Source organism: Lemur catta, chromosome 8 (assembly GCF_020740605.2).
Source record: "Lemur catta isolate mLemCat1 chromosome 8, mLemCat1.pri, whole genome shotgun sequence".
Taxonomy (NCBI): Eukaryota; Metazoa; Chordata; class Mammalia; order Primates; family Lemuridae; genus Lemur; species Lemur catta.
The window spans coordinates 30,592,350-30,618,232 of NC_059135.1; the positions used below are offsets into that span (position 1 = coordinate 30,592,350).

The 25,883-nt window shown below is 35.4% G+C and overlaps 2 protein-coding genes across 7 annotated transcripts in view; one reads left to right on the top strand and one right to left on the bottom strand.

Annotated features, from left to right (window-relative positions):
• Positions 1 to 16,950, top strand: part of C2CD6 (C2 calcium dependent domain containing 6) — a 116,665-nt gene extending 99,715 nt beyond the window's left edge. Inside the window, exons 14-16 of the mRNA XM_045559735.1 lie at positions 8,972 to 9,046; positions 9,810 to 13,358; positions 16,470 to 16,950. Of these exons, the coding sequence (XP_045415691.1) occupies positions 8,972 to 9,046; positions 9,810 to 13,358; positions 16,470 to 16,811 (3,966 nt within the window). The 3' untranslated portion in view covers positions 16,812 to 16,950. The remainder of the gene's footprint in view (positions 1 to 8,971; positions 9,047 to 9,809; positions 13,359 to 16,469) is intronic.
• STRADB (STE20 related adaptor beta) overlaps positions 1 to 25,883 on the bottom strand; it is a 68,270-nt gene that overhangs the window by 24,292 nt on the left and 18,095 nt on the right. For 3 of the 6 annotated variants that reach the window (XM_045559727.1, XM_045559728.1, XM_045559729.1), the window contains 6 exons: positions 25,175 to 25,298; positions 23,455 to 23,626; positions 23,054 to 23,158; positions 22,641 to 22,885; positions 21,952 to 21,994; positions 20,620 to 21,452 (listed from right to left, as the gene is read on the bottom strand). In XM_045559727.1, the coding sequence (XP_045415683.1) occupies positions 21,309 to 21,452; positions 21,952 to 21,994; positions 22,641 to 22,885; positions 23,054 to 23,158; positions 23,455 to 23,626; positions 25,175 to 25,298 (833 nt within the window). In that variant the 3' untranslated portion in view covers positions 20,620 to 21,308. Of the gene's footprint in view, positions 1 to 9,790; positions 9,846 to 20,619; positions 21,477 to 21,951; positions 21,995 to 22,640; positions 22,886 to 23,053; positions 23,159 to 23,454; positions 23,627 to 25,174; positions 25,299 to 25,883 lie in introns of those variants that run through there. The other 3 variants (XR_006736946.1, XM_045559730.1, XM_045559731.1) reach the window with 2 other exon arrangements.

Genomic DNA, 25,883 nt, shown 5'->3' on the forward strand with positions numbered 1-25,883 from the left:
AGAAGTAAACAACATAAGTGACAGGGTGTGGGGAGCAACATACAGAGACCGTCTTTGTCTCCTTTATATAACATGGAATCAAAATTGAAATAAATAATGGAATCATAACAGAAAATTTCCAAACAGTTGGATATTAAAAGTACGCAATTCTAAATAATTCTTGGGTCAAAGAGAAAGTCTCAAATGGAGTAAAAAACATAGAACTCAATAAAAAGGAAAACACCACATATCAAAATGTGTAGATCATAGCTAAAACAATGTTTAAAGAAATGTACAGCACTAAAAACATACATTGGAAAAAAATATTCTCAAATCAATAACCTAAGCTTCCACCTCAACTACTTAGAAAAAGAAGAGCAAATAAACTCAAAGCAAGCAGAAGGACGGAAATAATAAAGATAAGAGCAGAAATCAGTGAAACTGAAAATGGAAAAATATTAATACAGGGTGTCCCAAGTCTCCATACAAAGGAAAAATTTTATAAAATTTTGTAATGAATATTTTGTAAAAAAAGGGACATTTAGCTACAATTTCCCATTTTCCCCATGTATGGCAACTTTTGGGACACCCTGTAGATGAAATCAATAAAACAAATAATCTGATTTTTCAATATTATCAGTAAAATTGATAAACCTCTAGTGAGACTAACAAAGATAAAAAAGAGAAGATACAAATTACCAGTATCAGGAATAAAATATCACTACAGATCTCACAGTTATTGAAAAGATAATAAGTGAACACTATTAATATTAATAACTCTATGCTCATAAATATGACAATTTAGAGGAAATGGACCATGTCCTAGAAAACCACAAATTACCAAACTCAACCAGGATGAAGTAGACAACCTGAATGGTCCTATGGCCATTAAAGAAATTAAATTGGTCATTTAAAAGCTCCTGGAAAATAAATCTCCAGGCCCACATGGTTTCATAGGAAAATGTTACCAAACACATAAAAAAATTATCACCAATTTTACAGAATCTATTTCAAAAAATAGAAGAGGAAGGAACACTTCCCACTTCATTTCATGAAGCTGGTATTACTGTGTTATCAAAACCAGATGAAGACAGTACAAAAAAAGATAACTACAAATCAATAATCTCTCATGAACTTAGATGCAAAAATCCTCAACAAAATATAGCAATGTATAAAAAGTATTATACACTATGGCCAAATGAGATTTATTCTGGATATGCAAGGCTGGTTCAATATTTGAAAATCAATCTATATAATCTGTATCAATAGACTACTGTATCAATAGACTAAAGGAGTAAAATCATATGACAACATAAGTTGACACAAAGTTTTTAACAAAATTCAGCACTCAATCACAATATAAAAACTGTCAACAGACTAGTAATAAAAGGTCACTTTCTCACCTTGATAAAGAGCATCTACAAAACCCCATAGCTTACATTTATACTTAATGGTAAAAAACTGGATGTTTTCCTTCCAAGATCAGGAACAAGGCAAGGATTTATGCTCTTACTACCCTTTTTCAATATAGAAAGGAAATAAACATCATGCAGATTTGAATACAAGAAATAAAATGGTCTGTTTTCAGATGATATGATTGTCTATGCAGAAAACATCAAGGAATCTAAAACAAAACAAAACAAAACACTAGAACCAATAAGAGGATTCAGCAAGATTGAAGGATACCAATTCAACATGCACAAATCAGTAGCATTTCTATATACTAACAAGGAACATGTGGAAACAAAAATTTAAAGCACAATAACATTTAATATAACTCAAAGGAAATTAAATACTTATAAATCTAACAAAACATGTACAGAATCTGTATGATGAAAAGTATAAAATGCTGATGAAAGAAATCAACGACCTAAATAAATGAAGAGACATACCATGTTCTTGGATTGGAAGATTCAACAATTCTCCTCAAATTGATCTGTAGATTTAATGCCATTTATATTTATATTACAGCTTTTTGTGGACATAGACAAGATCATTCTAAAATGTATGTAGAAAGGCACAGACCTACAATAGCTACAACAGTCTTAAAGAAAGAATAAAGTGGGAGGAATGATGTTACTTGATTTTAAGCAATCAAAAATCAAGAGAGTATGGTATTGGAGGAGAGACAGACAAATAGCTCAGTGAAACAGAAATAGGCCCACAAAAATATACCCAACTGATTTTTGACAATGATGCAAAAGCAATTAAATGTAGGAAATACAGTCTTTTCAACAACTGGTGCTGGAGCAGTTGGACATCCGTGGACAAAAAAAATGAACCTTGACCTAAGTCTCATACCTAAAATTAAAAACACAAGGAAACTAAATATTGGTGATATGTGGAGAAATTGCTGGTGGAAGCTTAAGTTTTACAGCCACTCCTGAAAACAGTTTGGCAGTTTCTTAAAATATTAAATATACAACTGCCATATGACCCAGCAATTGCACTCTTGGGCATTTATCCCAGAAAAATTAAGACTTATATATTCACAAAAAAATACCTGTAAACAAATGTTCATAGCAGCCTTACTCATAATAGTTCCAAACTGGAAACAACCGATATCCTTCAGTTGGTGAATAAACAAATTATGGTACATCAATACCATGGAATAATACTCAGCAATAAAAAGGAACAGATTATTGATACAGTCAATAACCTGGATGAATTTTTAGAAAATTATGCTAGTGAAAAAAGGACAATCCCAAAGTGTTATACACTGTATGATTCCGTTTATATAACATTCTTGAGATGGTGAAATTGTAAAAATGGAGAACAGACTAGTTGATTAAGTAGGGAATTGGGACAGGAAGGAAATGGGTGTGACTATAAAAGGATGTTAGGAATCCTTGTGGAAAAATATTCTGCATCTTAACTGCATAATGTCAGTACTGTAGTTGTGAAATTGTACTACACTTTTTTGCAAGATGTTACTATCGAGGGAAACTGAATAAAGAAAGGTACATGAGGGCCAGCAATGGTGGCTCACACCTGTAATCCCAGCCCTTTGGGAGACTGAGACAGGAGGCTTAAGCCCAGGAGTTAAAGGTTACAGTGAGCTATGATCATGCCACTGCACTTAAGCCTGGGCAACAGAGCAAGACCCTATCTCTAAAAAAAAGAAGAAGAAAGAAGTAGAAGAAAGAAGAAGGAGGAGGAAGAAGAGGGGACATAGGTTCTTTGTTATTTTTTACAACTGCATGTGAATCTACAGTCATTTCAAAATAAAAAGTTTAACTTTTAAAAGAGTATAATTTTTTTAGGAAAAAAGAAAACTTACCTTAAATGTTTTTCTTAAGGGTGGTAGTCAGACACAATGAAATTAAACTGAACAAGATAAATTCAGTTGGTAACCCACAAAACATAGATTCCAGTATATACAGTCAATGAACTTAGAATATTCAAAGAATCTATCACCTAAGGCAACAGGCTTGTAAATTGAAGACATCTCAGAGTTCTAGAACAAATTCCAAAAAGTCTAAGCTAATTGCTTCACAAACAAGTCGCAAAATCTTCAGAATTCTATTGGAAAATAAACTCTAGAGTTGTTTGAAGTTAAAAGAAGAGTTTTTTATGAACCAAGGTAGACAGTGTGTTAAAGAAATGCAACATTTTGAGGCAAACTTCTGGAGTACTAATCTGAATTGGAAAGGACTGATAACTTCTCTTTCAACTCATAGCTGATTCAGGTGACAGTCTTTCAATAGTTCCTTCACATTTTTAGAGCCCTTTCATAAATTAAGATTTTCAAGATATAGCTTAATCAGCTTCTATTAAAACTCTGACATTGATTAGACCCTAAATCATTTCCCCAAAAATCAGGATACAAGAAAGGTGGGGAGGGATGGGGAATTTAATTGTACCCCTCAATGAAAAGCAGTATTTGGTGGTGGTAAGGGAACTAGTATGATATAGTAAAAAGAGCTTGGATTTTACAGGCAGAAATGTCTAGGTTTAAATCCAGATTCTTCCACTTCCATAGGCATATAACTTTGGGCAATTTACATCTGAGTTTCAGTTTTCTCACCTGCAAAATGAGTATACTATTACCTATTTCAAAGAATTTTAAAGGGCTTGGAACATAATAGACACTTGCTAAATGGTAAGTATTATCTTTATTCACCTGTGCATATTTAATTTTGATAGATACTACCAGATTGTCCTTTAAACTAGATGTACTAATTTGCATTTGCACCCAAAATGTAGGAAAATACCCATTATCCCATACCCACATTTTAGTTTCTGTTAATTTGATGCATAAAAATAATAATCCACTGATATTTTAATTTGCATTTTCCTAATTATTGAGTGAGAAATTTTCATGTGTTTATTATACATTTGTATTTCTGTTATTTGTTTATAATCACCACCCATATTTATACATTGGGTTGTATGTTTGCTTATTTGTATGTGAGAATGCTTTATATATTTTGGATAATGATACTTTGTTATCTATGCTGTTTTTTGTTTATGTATTTTAACTTCTTTGGGGTCATAGACATTTTCTGCACCTCATAAGTTTTGGCATATTGTGTTTTCATTTGTCTCAAGGTATTTTCTAATTTCCCTTATAATTTCTTCTATGGTTGTTTAAGACTTTTTATTTATACAAGATGATAGGTAGAAAAATAATTTTTTGTTTAATTTCTACATATTTGTGAGTTTTTCAGTTTTCTTCTATTACTAATGTCTAGCTTTATACCTGTGTAGAAGAATAAACTCGGTATGATTAGAAGTTGTTGGATCAATTAAGAATCATATTTAGCCATGAGTAACAAAAACTTAGAAACAGTGGCTTAAGTAGTGATACTGTGGTTTTATGATGTCATCAGGGACCCAGGTTCCCTTTGTTTTTGGACAGCCATCCTCAGCATGTGCATGTCGTGAGGTAATGCCAGATGAACTGTGTATCTCCAGGCATCACAATATACCCCAGGTAGAAAGAAGGAAAAGGACAAGGTCAATTAAATATCTGTCAGCTAAGTCTGCCTCTGTTTTAAGATACTCTCTCAGAAACTTCTCCCAACAACTTCCAAATATATCTAGTTGGCCAGAATCTTGTCACATGGCCACTCCTGTCTGCAAAGGAGGCTAGAAGATGTAGCTCTTTTAACTGGGGACATTTCTGCTCCCTTAAAAATTGAGGTTCTTAAAAAAATTGAGGTTCTTGAAAGAATATGTTTTGGGAAAGCAAACAGCAGTCTGTGTAACAGGGAGCAAGAGGATACTACTTAGGATACTATTGCTTGGGGAGATGACAGTGGCTTGTAGTGATAGTGAGGTTTATGGTGAAAAGTGATTGAATACGTGATATATTTTGCGGGTAGCAGCCACAGGACTTAATGCTGAATTAGTTGTAGAAAGGAGAAGGAAGAAAGGAATGAAGGATCACTCAGGTTTCTGGCCTAACAATTCAGTAGCTGGCAGCACCATCAACTGAGATGAGGAGAAAGAGAAAGACCAAGGATTTGTTTTTTAGGGGGTATGGGGTGGTGATAATCTAGGATTATGTTTTGTATACATTAAATTTGAGGTGATTATTATACTGCTAAGTGGAAATAAATATCCTCTTGAATATCTCTAAAGATACTATTTAGAACCTTGTCCAAGAGTCACCCTACCCCTACATTCCTCAGAAATATCTCTGTTTACTCTAGAGTTAGTTCTGTTTGTTCTTATTGATTCTTCACTTACATTCGTTGATTTTCCTCATATGTCTGGGGAACTTTGATCATGTTTGTAAATGGAGGAGTATGTCGATTGTGTAGATATGCTCTGTGTAAGCACCAGGCTTCCCTGAAGGGTGTGTGGGGATGGAAGAGGGCAGGAAGGACGGCTGGGGACCTTACGTTTCCGAAGAACCAGTGTGTTCCTCTCCTGGATGGAACTTCCTTTCCTCTCTTTCTATCCTCCTTCCGTTATCTGATGTGGAAGTGTGAGTTTCAGCAAGCTCTACTCTGCTTCTCTGTCAAGGCCCAAAACTCATTTGAGATCTCTACAGAGGCGGATGCCAGGTTTCCCTTAGAGAACAGTCATTTGGTGTTTGGGTGAGTGACTAGGGAAAGACAATGCCGGCAGCGGTGTATGCTCCATGTGCACAGAGAACGAGATGGTGATGAAGAAGGGCTCAAGTGACCCAGCTCTTCCAAACACAGCTCTTTTACCTAATAACTATGAAAATTACCCCCTGATAAGATTCTCTTTGTATATGCTGACTTTGAATTTATTGCTTCTCAGGCCCACCTGATTTCTGATGTTTAAAGCTGGTTTTCCTTATTGGGTTTTTCCATTAAGTCAATTCCGTCTACTTTAATGGTTTCTGAATTTTCTCAAACTTTCTAGATCCTGGTATCTCACCTTACTGATTTCCAGTATTGCCATGAGCTCCTCCTTTTTGAGATAATATTTTCTGTTAATATATTAGAACCTTGGAATGTAGGAGAGTAGACTCACACATGCAGTACTGCCTGAAGCTCCTGTATTGGTTTGTTGTGTTGTCTTTTCCTAGCTTCCTGAGATGAATACCTAGAGTATTTCCCCCCAGTATAACTTTACTGAAGTTTTTTTTTTTTTTTTTGAGACAGAGTCTCGCTCTGTCACCCTGGCCAGAGTGCCGTGGTGTCAGCCTAGCTCACAGCAACCTCAAACTCCTGGGCTCAGGCAATCCTTCTGCCTCAGCCTCCCGAGTAGCTGGGACTACAGGCATGTGCCACCATGCCTGGCTAATTTTTTTCTATATATATTATTAGATGTCCAGATAACTTCTTTCTATTTTTAGTAGAGACGGGGTCTCACTCTTGCTCAGGCTGGTCTCGAACTCCTGACCTCGAGCGATCCACCCGCCTGAGCCTCCCAGAGTTCTAGGATTACAGGCGTGAGCCACTGCGCCCGGCCTTACTGAAGTTTTTTATTTACAAAAGTTATTATATGGTTTTCTAATCAATAATACAGAGAATAAAAATTAATAGTGCCCTCCTTCCTCTCCAAAAGTACTCCCTTGAGAAAATAATGTTAGCATTTGGAATCCATTCACACATTTTTCCATGCTTATATTAGGGGGCAGTCTTTGTTTTGTTTTTTACAAAAATGAAATCATATTTTTCTACTATTGGTTCTCCTACTTTATCATATATGTTTCATTTATTTTTATTTTTTAGTAAATTTCTTTAAAGTAATGAAGTTTCGATATTAGAATTTAAACTATTTTTAAGGGAGATTTTGGGAAATTCAAGCAAAGAAAAACAAAATGAACACAAATATGTGTGGAAGTACAGGATGTATTTCAAGAATTCAGGCCGGGCACGGTGGCTCACGCCTATAATCCTAGCACTCTGGGAGGCCAAGTCGGGTGGATCGCTCGAGGTCAGGAGTTCGAGACCAGCCTGAGCAAGAGCGAGACCCCGTCTCTACTAAAAATAGAAACAAATTATACTGACAACTAAAAATATATATACAAAAAAATTAGCCGGGCATGGTGGTACATGCCTGTAGTCCCAGCTACTCGGGAGGCTGAGGCAGTAGGATCGCTTAAACCCAGGAGTTTGAGGTTGCTATGAGCTAGGCTGATGCCACGGTACTCACTCTAGCCCAGGCAACAAAGTGAGACTCTGTCTCAAAAAAAAAAAAAAAAAGAATTCAGAGTTAGACACATTTGGCTGGAGGAGAGAACTATACTGGGGAATGTTAAGAAACTTGCAGATAATTTAGTCAGTGTGTGAGTGCAATGAATAACAGCAAAAGTAGGAAGCCATTGAAGATTTAAGAATTAGGGTCATGTTATTAACTGCCTAATAATAATGAAACCTTGAAATAATCCAAAAGTATGTCTTTTAAAAATATCACTCATTGAGTCATTATTTTAATTAACTGGATATACAATGAACTCTCTACAGACTAAAGGACATAATGTATAGGAAAGTGGTTTGAAGTACTGAGTGTTCTATAAAGAGATGCTGTCGAGTTTTCCCTATATGAGCTGTTAGTGTGGATGCACATTATGATGCTTCGAAAGCCACTCAGTCTCCCTCATTGCTGTCTTGATTGTGTGGTGGAGTAAGCATCCGAGGAAAACTTAGGATAGCTAGGATTCAGGCTACTAATCTTCTGGGTTACTTGGAACAAGGAACTTTAGCTTCAGATTCTTGTGTAAATTAAGAACTAGGACTGGATTATCTCTAAACGTGCCTTCATGTCTAAAACTTCAATGATTCTTTGATTCTATAATTGTTCCTGTAATACATACCTTGATTTAGCACCAGTTTTTTTAGGCTTTTTTTTTTTTTTTTTTTTTTTGAGACAGAGTCTTGCTTTGTCACCCAGGCTAGAGTGCAGTGGCATCATCATAGCTCACTGAAACCTCCAACTTCTGGGCTCAAGCAATCCTCCTACCTCAGTTTCCCAAGTAGCTGGGACTACAGGCATGCACCACCATACTCGGCTAATTTCTCTATTTTTTGTAGAGACGGGGTCTCACTCTCACTCAGGCTGGTCTTGAACTCCTGGCCTCAAGCAATCCTCCCACCTTGGCCTCCCAAAATGCTAGGATTACAGACATGAGCCACAGCACCCAACCAGGCAGTTTTAAGTATTCATTTAACAATGACAGGTTCACAATCATTGAAAATGCTATTTCAGTATAACATTAGCTGCCATTTATTATCTAAAGGCATTTTACAACCTTTTAAAGTCAGATTATATTGGTTCTGACAATTCTATTTCATTTCTACTTTTGTTTCTGCTTGAAGTTGCTGTGTATTATTTTGACTCTACAAATTCAATAGGGTGAATATTAAAACACCAAGGAAGCTAATATTTATATATATATATACACATATTTCTTTGATAATTGGCAAAGTATAGTAGTTATGAGAAAAATATTTATTTAGGTTTTAAAATTTTTTACATGTTTAATAACTATTGAAAGAATAAAATGATCTTGGGAAATATCCTTGCATTATAAGTAGTCTAAAATTAAAACTTCTTCTTTTATAAGGTGGCTTTTTCACCAAAAGAATACGATTTACCAAATACCGGACCAGCATATATAGAATTGAAGCCAAACTTTCAGGTGAGTCCTGAGTTATCCTACCCCAGTATCAGTTATATTTAATTACTAGGTTTATTCAATACTTCATGTAATTTAATAGTTCCAAAACTAGGCTACTCATTAGAAACAAGTGGCTATCTGCAAAAAAAAAAAAAAATACATATTTCTAGGTCCACTTCCAACCTAATGAATCTCAACCTAAGTTGAAATAAAAGAAAACAAATATTGGGCTGATTTTTCCACATTTTTCTTTTTTCAGTTGGATAATCAGAAGTTCTATGAACAAAGGGTTTGATAAGAAACTTCATTTGGAAGGCTGATTCAATGATAGAATAGCCTGATCCCAGAGCTACAAAACTTCCCCTGGATATTACACTGAAATTTCATTCTAATCCAGGTTTTTAATACTGTTCTCTCCCCCTTAACCATTTCTGATGCATTAAATAGTGTGCATCAAAAAGCAGGATTCTACTGTGACATGTTAAGTCCTGGGTGGAGCTCATCACCATTGTTGAAACCCTCAGACTTAAAGGCAGATGATATATGCCCCTAAATCAGAGTTTAGAGAATATTTATGATATTTTTCATGGGATATATACTGTTTGCCTGCTATTTAAAAAAAAATTCTACATTGCTACTAAATGGTAAATATTTATATGGATAAGTTGTGAAAGGTAGGAGCATAAATAGATAAATTGACAGATTGCTCAAAGAAAATTAGACAATTTATTATAAATTCAAAATCAATGCTACACAATGTCTTACCTTTTCTTTAATATTGCAGTTTCAGAAATTCAACAAGGACTGTTTTGATCCTTTTCTAAGGAAGATAAACAAAAAAATGTCAGTCAGAAAAAGGAAAGACCAAGATATATACAAATGTAGAAACATTTTAAGTGCAGAGGTTATAGAGCATGAAGACCAAGATCCTCCTTATCCAGCACGTGCAAAAACTGCAGTACCTACTAGTAAAACCTGGACCTGTGATCCTGATAGCTTCGCAATAAAGACTTCAGATACTAAAAATAAGTTAGCTCACAATCCTACTATCAACACAATGAAGCCTTTAGAAACTAAGAATGAGTCAGCCCATGAACCTACTATCAACACAAGAAAAGCTTTAGACATAAAGAGTAAGTTAGCCCGTGATTCTCCTATCATCACAATAAAGCCTCTAGATTCTAAGAATAAATTAAAAGAAAACCTACCACATGGATCTTTACCATGCTTCAAAAGAGACTCATCAGTGACTGGAAATACAAATACATTGTGCCTTTCAAAGTCATTAAATCTTACCTCCCATATAGAAAATCTAAAACAATCAATGATACTCAAGTCAATTTTAAGTAAAAATCTGCAAGACCTTTCAGACAAATTGTTTTCTAAAGAAGTTGGTATGAACACTGAAGCAAGAAAGAAAAATAGTTCTGCACCTCTAAGCATTCGTGATAAACCATCAAGTAGTATGGAAGACAAAGTATTGGGAAAATTTCAAGATTTAAACGGCTGGTTTTCTGAAAAAGATATTTTAAATTCAAAGGCTCTTTTAAGTCAAATAATTAAAAATATTCCTGCAGATTCACTTTCAGAAGGTAGACCAGGAAGATCTCTAGAAGTAAAAGAACATGTCTCTGAAAAACACTTAGAGGCTGATAAGATAGATTTTCCAATGAAAAAAAAGAGTAGTTTCAAAAAGAAACATTTAATAAGTGAAGTATCTAGCCCCAGATCAGATTTAAGTGGCAGTGTACATGACTATGCTATAAAACAAATATTCACTGCACCAAACTTCTCACGATTGGAGATGGGAGTGAAAGAGTCAGGAGAAATACAGATGAACTTGCAGGATCAATTACTCACACCTTGGGAGAGAAGTTTATCATCATGTATTCTAGTTCCCTATGAAAACTTCGATGATGAAATAGAATTGCCACAGGCGAAATCTGTTGTAAGCCAGATAATCCAAGCATTTCCTCTAGACACTCTTTTAGGATCTGGGATAATCAAAGTGATAGAATTAGATAAAGAACACCAAGGGAGTTCTATGCTGAGTACAAAGATAGCCTTTCCTGAAGAAAATCTAAAGGATTCTACAAAGGATTATTCAGAAATCAAAAGCAAAATAGAACTTATTTCAGAGCAGAATATGCCCGTCATTTCTAAAGGTAACATTTCTTCCGTGAGTGGAGTTAAACTTCTAGAGGAAAGCCAAAATACACTCCCACAGGATTCAAGATACCATTCAACATCAGATAAAGAAACAGATTTGCCAAGTCATGGTCAGTGGTTTGATAGAGAAGAAAATGATCTAAGTTCTACTTTAGAAAATTTAGCTAAATCATTAATAGGTAAACTTAGTGAGTCAGATGAAATAATGTTAAAATCCTTTTTAAAAAATATCTTTAAGGCTTTTTTCAAATATCAGTCTGAAAGAAGAAAACAACCAGAAAAAGAATTAGAAAGTCTAATTCAACATTCTTTTCCAAATGATACGGAACATCTTAAAGAAATCCAAGGGAGTTTTGATAAAACAGACAAATTAGAAAGAAAACCTATTTTGAGTCCAAAACTGCGTGTGTTTCTAGAAGAACTCTCAGAGTCAGAAGTAAAAAATTTAAAATCTGAGTTAAGTAAACAAATTCAGCATTACCTTGTAGAAAGACTTTCAGAATCAGGACATATCACCAGGGAGGACTTACCAAAAATCTATCAAAATTTGTATTTGATGAATGAGAAAGCAGAACTGAAAGGACAAAACGTTTTTCAGGAGAAATATTCAGAAACTGTAAAAGAAATAATGTCTTTTGTAAATGATTCTAATCATAATTTCATAGATAAACATTTAGAAATAAAGCTAAGATCTTTTTTAAATGAAATTCTCCAAAACTATTTTCTAAAAAACCTTTCAGAAAGCAGTTTATTTAGAGAGACAGAATCTGAGTCTATACACTCAAACATATCTTCTCTAAGGACTAAATGTTCCTCAGTATCTTTTCATGAGTTAGGACAAGATATTTCAAAGGGGAGTTTTGGTAGAAGGCTTGAAATAAGCATGAAATATCCCTTAACTAAACCTCTACAAAACTATCTGATAGCTTTATCAGAAAATGAAGTATTAAATCTAAAAGACAATTTAAGTAAATGCCTCCAGAGCCTTTTGATAGAAAAACTTTCAAAATCAGGATTAATGACAGAAAGGCAATTAGAGGGGATCAAACAGTGTGTAAATAGTCTTCATTCTAGTTCTACACCATTAAAATATGTAAAGACAGATTTACCTTTTAGAGATGAAAATCACTTTATAGAGGAGCATTCAGGAAAGCAAAATAAATATCCAAAAATTGCTCAAAAAACCACTTTACAAAAGGGTCCTGAGAATAAACTTAGAGAAACAGAATTGATTAGAGAGGAAGAAAAAGAATGTTTTTCCTCGTACAATTTAAAAGAAAATTCATTAATAATTAAGGAACAGAAAAGTTATTACCCTAAAGAAGAAGTTAAAACATTAAGTTTCACAGAAGTACAACCTCTTTCCAACAAAAATACCCAGGCAATTCCATTAAACAAATCATCAGAAAGACGTACGGATATATTGCTTAAGAAACAAAGGAAAGAACATGGTTTCACGCGTCTTCCTCAAGCAGAAAATTCTATTGGTAAAACAGAGATTCAAGACTCATGTAATTGGGGTAGTAAATCAAAAGCTAGCTTTGAAAGGACACTGAAAATGACACCACTTGAAAAAAAGGATCATATTAACATCTGTAAGTTGACTGGTCAGGAAAAACCTGAAGCAGTATTATCATCGTATCTAGGAATTCCTAATTGCAAAATGCCAAGGGAAGATGAACCATGCTTAAACAGACTCACTTTCCCTTCTTGGAAGACTAACACTTTAACTCATTTCAATTCAGAGACTGGGGAGAAATCAAAACTAGAAGACCAGTATTGTCAGAGATGGAAAGGAAATAACAACAACAATAAAAAACATTTAGTAACATTTGCACAATACAGAAAAGAAATACAAACTCATGATATAAAAGCAGATGAAATTTACAATGAAAAACATGCCAAGTTCCCTGAATTACAATTGTTCAAATATAAAATTGTAGAAGATGAAAAAAACTCAAAACCATCCCTCCTCCCAGAAGTATTGAAGAGAGAATATCTGAAACCCAAGGTCAGAAAAGAAAGAGACTATGTTGCCAAACCAAAAAAGTCATTTAACAAGTTAGTTAGGATACTACCAACCACACTGCCTGCGACCAAAATTCATCTAAGGAAATCTGTTCCAAAGACATTGCTTCACTGGACTGCAAGAAAAACTATACATGTAATAATGTTTTTCTAAATGTTCTACTTCTGTATTTGGCAAAGTTCTGTAAATAATTTACTTTAGGGTATATAGGTCTGCATGCAAGTGTGTGTGTAGCTTTAATTGTCCCCAAGAAATACAGACCTCCAAATTTAAAAATTCTCCTGAAACTTAAATATCACTTCATCTGATTTAAAATACAATCACGAAATGGGGGTGGAGAAGAGAATGTTAACACACTTAGTACCGTTTTATGAAATAAATAAGGGCACTCCCTTTGGGGCATGAATTACAAAAAGGCACCCTTTCCTCTAACAGCCTTGAGCCAGAGCACACAGCCCTGCCTGTGGTAAAATGGCTGGATTTTAGCCCTCTATAAAATTAGCCAGAGACTATTGTAAGACACAACCTGTACAACCTCTGGCAGTGTTCATATTCTGTAGAAACATAGCTGAGATTTTCTTTTCACCGAGATACAACTATAAATATATAGGTGTTTTTCACATAGCTGAATTATCTTTGTTTCAGTAAATGAATATGAAGCTCCTACTATGTGCCAGTTATTTTGCTAAAAATTAGGGATATGCAAAATTTATAATCTTTTGGATTATGAATTCCACAATTTTAACTTCTTAGTCTTGTCTTCCTTCACCACTACCCCTCTGCTATATCAGATGCTGAGAAACGTGGGAATTCAAATTTATTTTTAATATTAACATAAAACAATTAGAAAGGTAAATATGCTGCTAGGTTTTATACAAAGCATTCTAAAGCAAAGTTAAAACTAGGAATGGAAGAGATTTATTATTTTTTAAACTATTGGTCTTCTTTATTAGTAGGCACAATAGGCATGACCTATATTGGGAAAACTCGTGAATTCTAAAACTGATATTAAATTGACAATTTGATGTTGTATAATTCTACCTTTAAATAGGAAAATAAATCTAATTTCAGAATAGTTGCTTTGAATTTGTTTTCCACAGTCAAGCAAATTGTTGGCTTTATAGTGGCAGAGTAAATATTATATAACTATATATTACATACACTATATATTAGGTAGATAAAATATTAGTTATATAGTGGCAGGATATAAATATCAATATAGCTTATCTCTCAATTTTGGAGTTTTCTAAATTCAGTAATTTAGTATTGAGCAAGTGTGTGTATGCACGCATGTATGTGTATACAATAGGAAAAAAGAGTAGAAGATGGATTCATAGTTTTTAGAGAGAACTTTCTAAAGTTCACTTAGACAAACGGAATCTTTAACATTGCTTTTCAAACAAAAGCAAAATAAGTATCCATTTATTTAAATAAATTATACAATCTAACATAAACACAAGAAAATTTTGTTTATGAACCTTAGAGAACAAGCCCAAGAAATTGTGTTTAGGTTAAATGGTAAAAGATCATGTAGGATCTCAGAACTCTTATCCCAAAAGTGGACAAGAGAGACAGAGTTCTCCTTATTTGCCTCTCTTAACCAACTGTTACTAAAGTTTTCTCTCTAATAAAGTTGACAGTGAATTGAGTGGTAAGAGGATGTTTGTCAAATGATCCAAAAGACTTACTCATCTGATTTTCTAAAATCCAGAAATCTCCCAGAGGAATCAAAACAGAAAAGAGAGAAATTGAGTTGTAGGAGCACCCAGAAAAGTAATCAGTGGGGTGGGTCTCCATGCCCTTCCATTGGCACTCCAGTAATCCCTTATATCAACTGTGAAGCAAAAATTATATGTTACTCACTAACGTAGCAGAAATTCTCTTAATGTGGCTTATCTATGTGCTCCACATACATAAGAGGGAAGAGGAACAATGTTTCTTTGCCTTCTCCAAACCCAGGCAAAAATGTAAAATAGGTAGAATTTGTCCTTAGACTCTTTATACCTTCTTTTTGGGAAATATTTTTCTGGCTGTCCTATTTATTCGTCCTGCCCAATGTTCCCTGAACACCCCCCCCCCCGATTATATTAATCCACTCCCATCTTGTCACAAAATCAAAGCAGCCCACTCCCTTGGTGTGGCTGTCTTTGCAAAGTGTTAAGGGATAAACTGCTCAAACTTCTGAGGAAATTAGTTTACACTAATTTAAGGATGACTAATAGAGCTATACCCTTTTAGGGGTACTTGTATGTTATTATATTTATAAAATATAGCCCTATTATAGAAAATTTAAAAAAAGAACATTTTTTATTATTTTGGTGTATATCTTTTCAATTATTTTTCTGAATGTTTTACTGGTTTACTCTTGGTGTGCACATGAAAATTAGTTATTTTTAATGTAAACATGACAACCATATTCTTGGATGCTGCACACACTCCCTCTCTCTCCATATATATATATACATATATATATGTATATATATATATGTATATATATGTAAAAGAAGATATTTATTAAATTTAAAAAAATCTTTTTGAGACAGAGTCTCACTCTGTCACTTGGGCTAGAGTATAGTAGCATCGTCATAGCTCACTGCAACCTCAAACTCCTGGCTCAAGCAATCCTCCTGCCTCAGCCTCCCAAGTATTTGGGACTACAGGTGCACGCCCCCCCAGCCAGATAGTTTTTTCTATTTTTAGTAGAGAGGGGGTCTCGCTGTTCTTCAGGCCGGTCTTGAACTCCTGTGCTCAAGTGATCCTCCTGCCTTGACCTACAAGAGTGCTAGGGGCATGAGCCCCTGTATCTGGCCTATATTTATTAAATTATTTTTTAAAGAATAAAAGATCAAAGCTTGGGTGATATAAAAAGTAAAATATAAGAGTTCATAATTTATGTTTGGAGTTAGGGGAGAGATATTTTGGTCGAGAGGAATTACTAAGTAGATTGGCCAGCTTTTGGTAGGAGTCTGACCCCTAAGGACAGCTCCCTTAAATTTTTCTGGTTTTCAGTTCCATAGCTTCCATCTCTTTTGAAATAACATACTTTGAGACAGTAAGACTTTTTAAAAGCATGGTTTTTAAGGAAGTATCTAGGGAGGCATTAGGTGTACAGTTTGAATTTGGGGACTGCCTAAGAAACGTGTTGTTTTCATTCTTTAACTGTTGATATTGCAAATTTTAGTCCTTATAAATTTAAAATCTACTTCTAAGAAACCTAACTTACCAATCTGATCTTTTAATATTTAGGATTGTTCGGATAAATTTGAGGATTTAAATGTGACTTCATTTAATCATCTTAAAAAAGTAAAATCAAGAACAAGGCTTTTAGGAAAGAGCCCAGATGATAGCCGTAATCATACAAAACGCTCTGCAAGACCATATACTGCACCGGAGGTTAAGAAACGACAAGAAAACTGCACTGGAAAATTTTCAAGTCCTCGAATGGTTTCAGCAGGCTTACTTCATATAAATGATACAACTCCAGATTATGAAATGCGTAAAATGCAGCCAAAAAAAAGATTAAAACAGGATATTGAAACATGTTGGCTCATTTGTGATATTATCCAAATGTTAAACAGGTCACACTGATACGCGAGGCCAACCATCAGAGCATCATTTCACCATTAACAAAATGGTTTGGAGATCTCTCTTTTTGTGTGATAGAAGTCAGCAACCAGACTTCATCTTGTTAGAACCATTTTGTTTTGATTAAAATGAAAAATAAACACACTCGATATAAATGTGTTTTTGTTTATGAACCTTAGAGAACAAGCCCAGAAATACATATGCAGTTTATATTCATTAGCAAAGTTTTGTTTCTCAGCTTTTACCTTTTTCACTATATCACTCCAATTCATATTTCTCTGGCTTCTCCAACCTTTGTCACACTCTGCATTATCCCTGTCTACCCAGTCTCCAGGTTCTCTATTTGTAGTTATCTATGTTTAGCGTTTTTGTTTTTGTTTTCTTTTTAGAAACAGGGTCTCACTCTGTTGCCCAGGCTAGAGTGCAGTGGGGTTCCCGAAGCTCACTGTAGCCTCAAACTCCTAGGCTCAAGTGATCCTCTTGCCTTGGCCTCCCAGAGCTCTGGGATTACAGGTGTCAGCCATGGAGCCTGGCCTGTTTAGCCTTTTGTTATAAATATATTTTTACTCTTCCGCTCTAGTTATATTTCTAGATTTAACAGTCTGCAATCCCCTAGGCCTTATGGAAATTTTATTAATTTTAACATCATCTGCTATTGCATCTTTTTACACAATAATAATAAATAACATCTTTAATATTAATTACTGAAGCATCTCCTACACTGTAGTGACTTTCTAAATTACTCAAAAAACTGTGAAAAAGGTTTCTTTAGTAACACCAAACTCGGGAAACTGCATAAAATTATAGAAATTGCATAAAATATAACCTAGCTAGCTAAATCAACATAGGATTTAAACCAGAGATTTCTGAGAATTGGTTCTGTTTATATAAAGTACAGTATTTGATTCTCAAATCCTTTTGCCTCATTAAATTTTTCATGGCAATATTGCGACAAGCAAAGAATTAAAAATTTCCTATCATGGAAATCTCTCAAATTTTCTTTCCAAAAGTTTTTTAACTCATATACTTCAAAGAAGAATTCCTTATTTATTAAACATCTACAATATGCTAGACACTTTTGCTAAACATTAGGAATATACTTAGTGAATAAAACAATATTCTCAAAGAGTACACAATCTATAACAGAAGTAATTAGAATTGTGTAAGTGCTGTTTAGGGAGTACTATAGAAGCTCATAGGAGGGCATTTTTAGCTAAAGTGACTGTGCTAGTTTGAGTCCTTCAAAAAGTAGACACCAAAATGAGATTAGACACATGTGGTAGTTCGAATGGTCCCCAAATGTGTCCACATCCTAATCCCAGGAACCTGTGAATGTTACCTTATGTGATGAAACAGTATTTTGCAACTGTGATTGAATTAAGGATCTTGAGGTAAGGAGATTATCCTGGGTTATCTAGAAGGGCATAATGTAATCACAAGGGTCAGAGTCAGAGGAGACATGAGCAGGAGACAGAGAAGCAGAGGTTGGAGTAATGCTGTGCCAAGAGGCACAGGAAGGCAGGAAGCCTCTAAAATCTGTAAATCAGATTCTCCCCTACATTCTCCAGAAGGAACATAGCCCTGCCAACCCATTTTAAACTTCTGACCTCCAGAAGTACAAGATAATAAACTTATGTTGTTTTAAGCCACTAAATTTGTGGTAATTTGTTTCAGCAGTGATAGGAAATTAATACTACATGCAAAAGATTTTGGGGGGGAGAAAATCCTGTGAGGGAAAATGGGAAGGGAGTTGGAGATGGCTTGGAGAGCTGTCAACCATGATGTAGGGCTGACCACTGTGGAAAAGAGGGAGGAAGAAAAGAAAGTGGAATAGGAATGTCTTAGGCTGCTATACCATTCTAAGTAAATTACAGCAGGGCTGATGGGGAGTGCTCCATCCTAAGCCATTAATCACAAAAGGCCATTGTCTCCCAGAAATGGGCCCGACTTGCTATCCCTGCTGCCAAGGGTAGGGACTAGGACAAGGGTGAGGTAGGCATGGTAGGCAGAATAATGTCCCCACTTCTCCCAAAGATGCCTACATCCTATGCCCCAGAACCTGTGAAAACGTTAGGTTACATGGCTATGAGGAATTAAGGTTGTTCTCAACTGACTACAGATGGGGAGATTACCCTAGTTTATCTGGCTGTGCCTGATGTAATCACAAGGCTCGGTGAAAAATAAAAGAGGGAATTGGAAGAGAGAACCAGAGAAATGGCAGCGTGAGGACTCAGTCTAACATTGCTGACTTTGAAGGTGGATAAAGAGGGTCACGAGCCAAGGAGCGTGAATAACCCCTGATGGATTGGAAGGCCAGGGAAATGGATTCCCCTCTAGAGTCTCCAAAAGGAAAACACCCCTGCCAACACTTTGATTTTAGCCCAGTGAGAACCATTTTGAATATCTGAACTAGAAATGCAAAATAATAAGTTTGTGTTAAGCCACTTAATTTGTGGCAATTTGTTACAGCAGCCATAGAAAACTAGCATGGCAAGCAGGGTGCCTAAGGTACAAAATTTAAGAAAGCACTCACTCAAAGGGTGAGGCTATCAGTCAATCACAATACCCACCGTGGGGGTTAATTTTAGTCAACTGTACTGGGCCACAGTTGACCCAGATACTTGGTCAAACATTAGCGAGTGTTTCTGTGAGGGTGTTTCTGGATGAGACTAACGTAAATCGGTAGGCTGGGTAAAGCAGATTGCCCTCCCAAATGTGGGTGGGCCTCATCCGATCAGTTGAAGATATGAAAAGAACAAAACGCTAAACCTTCCCCAAGAAAGAGAATTCCTCCTGCCTACCTTTGCACTGGGACACTGGCTTTTCCCTGCCTTTTGACTCAAAGTGAAATGTAGACTTTTCCTGGATCTCGAGCCTGATAGCCCGTGGACTACAACTACACTTTCAGCTCTCCTGGGTCTCCAGCTTGCTGACTCACCTGGCAGGTCTTCAGACTTATCAGCCTCCACAATATCATGAGCCAATTCCTGATAATAAATCTGTTTGTATTAGATTCATATATGCACGTGCACATACATTCTATTGGTTGTTTCTCTGGAGCACCCTAATACACCCACAGTAGGAAATCTGAGAAGCACCATTTCCTGGCCTCCATGGTCCACACCTTTTGCACCACACATATTCAGGAGAACCTCTAAGGTCCCTGTGGGCCTCTCTCGCTGAGGGGAAATTCAGAAGGGGGAGGTGAGTGGGATGAACACAGCCTCCACCACCGCACCTGCTCTCAGGGCCTCATCCTCTCCCTCCTCCACTGTCCATTCCAAATTCTTTCACCTTCAGCTTTCAGCTTGGTGGGTCTTGGTGCCTTAAATGCTGGGGTAAGCCAAACATTCATTCTTGAGGGGGTCTAGCCACAAAAAATAAAAAGAATTGTTTAAAATTGCCTATTTGTGTATTGTCTTTTTGGTTTTAATTTTTTAGTCAAGATAATAATTTTAAGATAATTTTTAATGTATTGTAAATAAGATTGTATAGATTAAGAAAATCAACTGAGGTCCCAATTTACCACAGCTCAAACTACATACTCTTTTTGAGACACAGCATCTCTCTTTTGCTAGTAAGGAAATACCATTAATTAAGACCTCTATGTCCTCATATGTTATCCCCCCTACAGGAGCAGTAACCATATCACGGGCCAGAAGGCCTTCTGCCTCCATTGACTCAAATACCTGGTTGTGTCCAATTCACTAGGTTATGTAAATAAATCTGTTTGAGAAAGGACTTTTCTTGGCAGAACTAATTAGAATCTGTATTTTAGCTTTCTCAAGCAACACAAAATAAAAGCATAAACTCAATTCAATAAATCTTTATTGAGCTCCCACAGGGTGCATGAATTTAGGATCTATAATTTACATAGGTAGAAAAGTGTTACTTTAGCCCCTCCTTTTTTTAAGAAAAAAGGCAAATTACAACTTCTCTATATATTTCAAGTGAATCATTTAATGAGGCTTGGTTTGCTGTTACCATAAGTATTAACAGAAGAAAAAGGGAAAGTATAAACATTTTCCCTTCTACCAAAAAAGAGTCTGGTGCCAGGATAAACTAGCCCACTGTTTGAATAATAGCTGATCAAATAGGCTAGAGAATCTGGAAGAAAAAGATGTACTTGGAAGTACTGTCCTCTGACGGCTCATCCCAAGAGGACAGCAAAACGCTAAAAATATTAACTGGCTCAAAAATTATATTGAGAGATCAAGAGAGGTGTTAGTCACATCTCGGGGGAAAAAAAAGTCAAGAACAGATAACATTAACTGTTGCTAGATCAATAAATCTAATGTTTCCCTGGAGTTCTGATAGCACTCTGAGCTAAATGGAGGGGCTATAAACTCATGCCCCTTTAAACAGAGTGGTTTTAGATAATTCTCCAGTGCACCAACTGTATTTTCAAGTATAATTCTGGTATCTGTACCTAACAATACAGCAGAAAACGCAGCAAGGAGAAAGTGTCAAGTATATAGGACATAAAATGATTTGGCAGCCCTAGAATTCCCAGACTGAGTCTTTTTCATCAGGAAAATCGCATTCTGGTTCAGTCCAAGGTAACACTGGAGGCAGTGATACTGATGGCTTGTTATAAGCAGGAGGCAACAGTGAGAGTATTGAATCCTGGCTTTCTTCTTTCATCTGTTAAAGAAACTCAAAATAAGGCTGTTGGTACATAAATTCAATGCATCAGTTTTGTCTGCGATAAATAATTTTTAAAGAAATCATGTTAAAAGTGTTTAAGATTGTTTTTGGCTATTTTCCCTAAAAATGCCTTTCATTATGGTCATCTGAAAACAGGAAGAGCCAAATGAACTGACTTTTATCAGAATTATTTTGTTCTTTCACCATTTCTAGTCAATATAGAAAATGTCTCTAAATTAATCAACATACACTGAGCATATATAGTAACATGACGATAGTCGTATTTGTCTTTATTCATTTTGTTTTACAGAATGAAAATATTTTAGAGAGTTTATAATTAGACTACTAGAAAAGTTTTTTTTGTTTTTCACTTTATTTTGTAAGAAAGTTTTAGTAAGAATCTTGGTAACCAAAGTATCCCATCAAGCCAACAAAATGAAGTGACTTTTTAATCGTACTTAAAAACATCTAGACAACAGATGATAGATCTGCTCACCTGTTTGAAGAACACATGAGACAATAAACTGCTTGCTGAGGGCCTGAAATTTTTTTTAAAAAGTTATAAAAAAGAATCTCATATTAGAATGTAGGTTTTAGGTATATAAATATATTAGAAATTAGGTTTAGAGCTATAAATCCCAGTATTAAAAAATTAAAAAGAATATATGTCAGAAGCCCAATTCTTAGCCCCCACCTTGACTAATGGGAAGAATTAATTCTAGAGGTATCTTTCAAATAACTCAAACTTAACATTTACTGGACACATTCTATTTATAAGGAACTACGCTAGGCAATAAGGGGCTAAAAAATAAATAAGTTATACACATCTTGTTTCCAAAATACTAATGGTAAAATATTGTTACCTATGACAATAACTTGTAGTAGTATGATAGCAGCAACTTACATTTTTATACTACTTGGAAGTTTCCAAAATGTCTTAACATAGAGGCAGTTATTAATGTCCAGAAAGAGTAACTGATTTTTACAAGGTGACTTGGCTAGGAAATGGCACAGCTCAGACTGGAGCCCATCTCTTCTGACTTTGAATCCAGGATTCTTCCCATTAGCTTATTGCCTCTACTTGTTCTTAGCATTGATATTTTCTAGATTAGACTGTAATTTTTGATCAAAATATTGATAAAAGACTTGAATTTTATGGGAAAGGCAGTCTCACAAAAATCATACCTTTTCTCAGGATCTTGTTGCAAACAGAGCTGTACCAAGCTAAAGAAGGCAGGAGAGAAGGTTTTTGAGGATGGCGTATGTAATCGGTCACTATTTACTGTGTGAGTTCCACTGGAGACAAGTACACTTTCCCCAATCCCAGAGTCTACACCCGATCGGGAACTTTTCATTCTGGATTCTGATTGAGGGAAAATACTGATATCCAATGGGCTGTAAGGAGGACCTTTCAGTTTCTGTAACAGCATCTAAAAGAAAGAAAAATTTCCTTTAACCCCTTTTAGGCAAAACATTAAAATAACAGTAATAACAATAAAGCTCCTAAGAGTCTACAGCAAACATGTTTAACAGAAATTATACAGAACGTAAGAGAGCTTATGAAAGGCAAGTAGTTCAGGGATTTCAGTGGCCCTTACCTGAGTACTGTGCATGTTCTGGAACGGTACCTTCCCACTGGCTAATTCACATGCTGTAATGCCAACACTGTAAATATCTGACTTCACATTATACCCATGTAAATCCTGTAGAACACAATTAATTTGAAGTCCTTTAGTGCAAATAACTTAACAAAAAGTTACATACATGTGCTCTTTTGATAAAGCATGGTAAACAATAATGGGAAAAAAACCTATAAGCAAGAAATCAAGGTATACCTGATATATAGTATATACTTTTAAATTCCTAACATAATTTTGACAAGAATGAGGAAAAAAAAGTCTTGCAGTAGGCCATTCACCAATCCAAATATTAAGGATACAAATATCTTTTAGTCAAACTCAGAAGACACAGACAACCCAATGAAACGGCCACACCTGACCTGTCTCAGTAGTTCTGGACTCAGCCACGGCTGCACTGATGTGCTGAACTGTGGGAAATCATACACAGCCCTATGCCTCTCTCCGTGCTTAATCAAACTATGCAGATGGGAAAGGCCAGACAGGGTCACCAGGCCATCACCAGAAATGAGGATATGGCTGGCTTTAAAATTCCTAGAACAAAAAGAAACAATCCTAAGTACTAGGAAACTGGCCGATGAAGAAAGAGTAAAAATCTGGTCAGAACAAATCCAAGTATTCTCTTGGAAATTGAATACACTTTATAGAAGAGCAGTATATGATATATACTACTATATATACAGGAAATGTTCAGGGAATTAGGAATTCTTCCAGCTACTTAATATAGCACTAGAATAAGGAAAGATATAAATGATAGCTACATATTTGGAATTGACAATATTTTTTTCAAACAAGGAATGGAATCAAATTATTAATTTCACTATTTTAGGATGCTATTATAAAACACCTAAGGAAAATCTAAAAACATCAATTATAACATTTGAAGCATAAGGTCATAATTTAAAGTTAAGTGCAGGCCAGGCACAGTGGCTTATGTTTGTAATCCCAGAGCTTTGGGAAGCTGAGGCAGGAGGATCACTTGAGGCCAGGAGTTCAAGACCAGCCTGGGCAACACAGCAAGATCCCTCTATAAAAAACAGAAAAATTAGCCAGGCATGATGGTGCATACCGGTAGACCCAGCTACTCAGTAGGCTGAGGCAGGAGGAGTGCTTGAGCCCAGGAGTTGAAGGTTAGAGTGAGCTATGATGATGCCACTGCACTTTAGCCTGGGTGACAGAGCAAGACCCTGTCTCAAAACTAAAATAAAATAAATAAAATAAAAAACTTTCACAGTTTAACATCATTTATAAACATGACATATAATAATTTCCTTTAACTGTCAGATAAATTATAAAAGTGCATTGTTTTGTCATCTAAAACACTGAATTTGGAAACTAACAAAGTAGGATGGCCAATAGTCTGATAGGTGTAATAAAACCTCAATTAATTGGAATACAGCGTGTTAGAATCCTTAGTTAACAAGAATGCTGCTAAAAAAACAACAAATAGTACAAAATGCTTTAAGGGGTTTGAAACAAACAATAAGAAAGCAAATTTATTTAAAAGTAACTTAATTAAAAAGCAAAACAAAGTCCCAGTATATCTCAGAACAGCACTGTTTTTAGCATTCAGTCAATTATTTTTGCATCTACTGTTTGATAACAAGAGAACTGATATTTAGTATGATCATCTGAAGGTGCTGCAAAATATTTAAGAAATCAAAGAAACGTTTAATTATAAGTTGTACATGACATAAATGTGATATAAGCTAAAAGCAGATAAAGAAGCTCTTTGTTTGCTTTGAAAAAAACCTCAAAAACCAAAAAAACCCCAGTCAACTAGGATCCCACTCCTTACAGTTTATCCCCCAAACATATAGGTTCTAATGTCCCTCTTCAGATTGAGACTGTGAGCTCCATGAGGGCAGGCGCTCAGACCACGTTCAGGTGGTCAGGACATGTTTGGTAAACGGTTGTAAGATGTAAGCCTCCACTGCATCTATTAGCCCCTTCCTCCCTCAAATTTCATTTATAAGTTTCCTATCCCTACTTTCTAACACTTAACTGCTCTTCCTAAAAGCTACCTAACAAATTTCTTCCATTAAATTTCTTTTATTTTGTAAAATACAAATAAGTAAATACCTATGAATACAGCCATTTTGATGCAGATAGTTCAACCCTCTCACTGCTCCAAAGAGAATATTTCTTATTAAAGTTTCACTCATTCCTTCAGGAAAGTAGGTCCTCAAGAGCTGACTTGCTGAACCTGAAAGAAAATCCTGAAATCCTTAGATGAACGCTGAAAGTGATTTTACTCCCAGTTACATTTTAATGTTCTTTTCAACCATGAATACAAAGACATCTGTCACTTGGAGTCTAACCCTTTTCCATGCAAATGTGATTTTCCTTCCAGAATCTTTAAAAGATTTTTTTCTAATGCTACTCTAGAGATTAGAAAAGAGAATTAAAACAATTTTTCAATATTATTGGATAAAAATACATACTGTATATTTTTTAATCCAGAAGTAATTCACAAAAGCTGTCCTAAAAATCAAAGCTCTAGAATCCATTCATTTATTTATTCAACACACTTATTGAACACTACTTTGTGCTAAGTACTATGTGAGCACCCGGGGACACCAAAATGAAAAATATATGAATGATCCTTGACCTGAAGAAGCACAAGTCCAGTGAGGGAGATGGGCACACACAAAGATGTTCACAACACAGTGAAATAAGTTCACAATGCATTGAAGCAGCGACAGGGATTGTGTGCATAAGTGGGAAAATGACTTCTTCCTGCAAAGTAACAGTTGCTCTCCATTCAGAGAGGGGAGTGAAACTTAAAAGA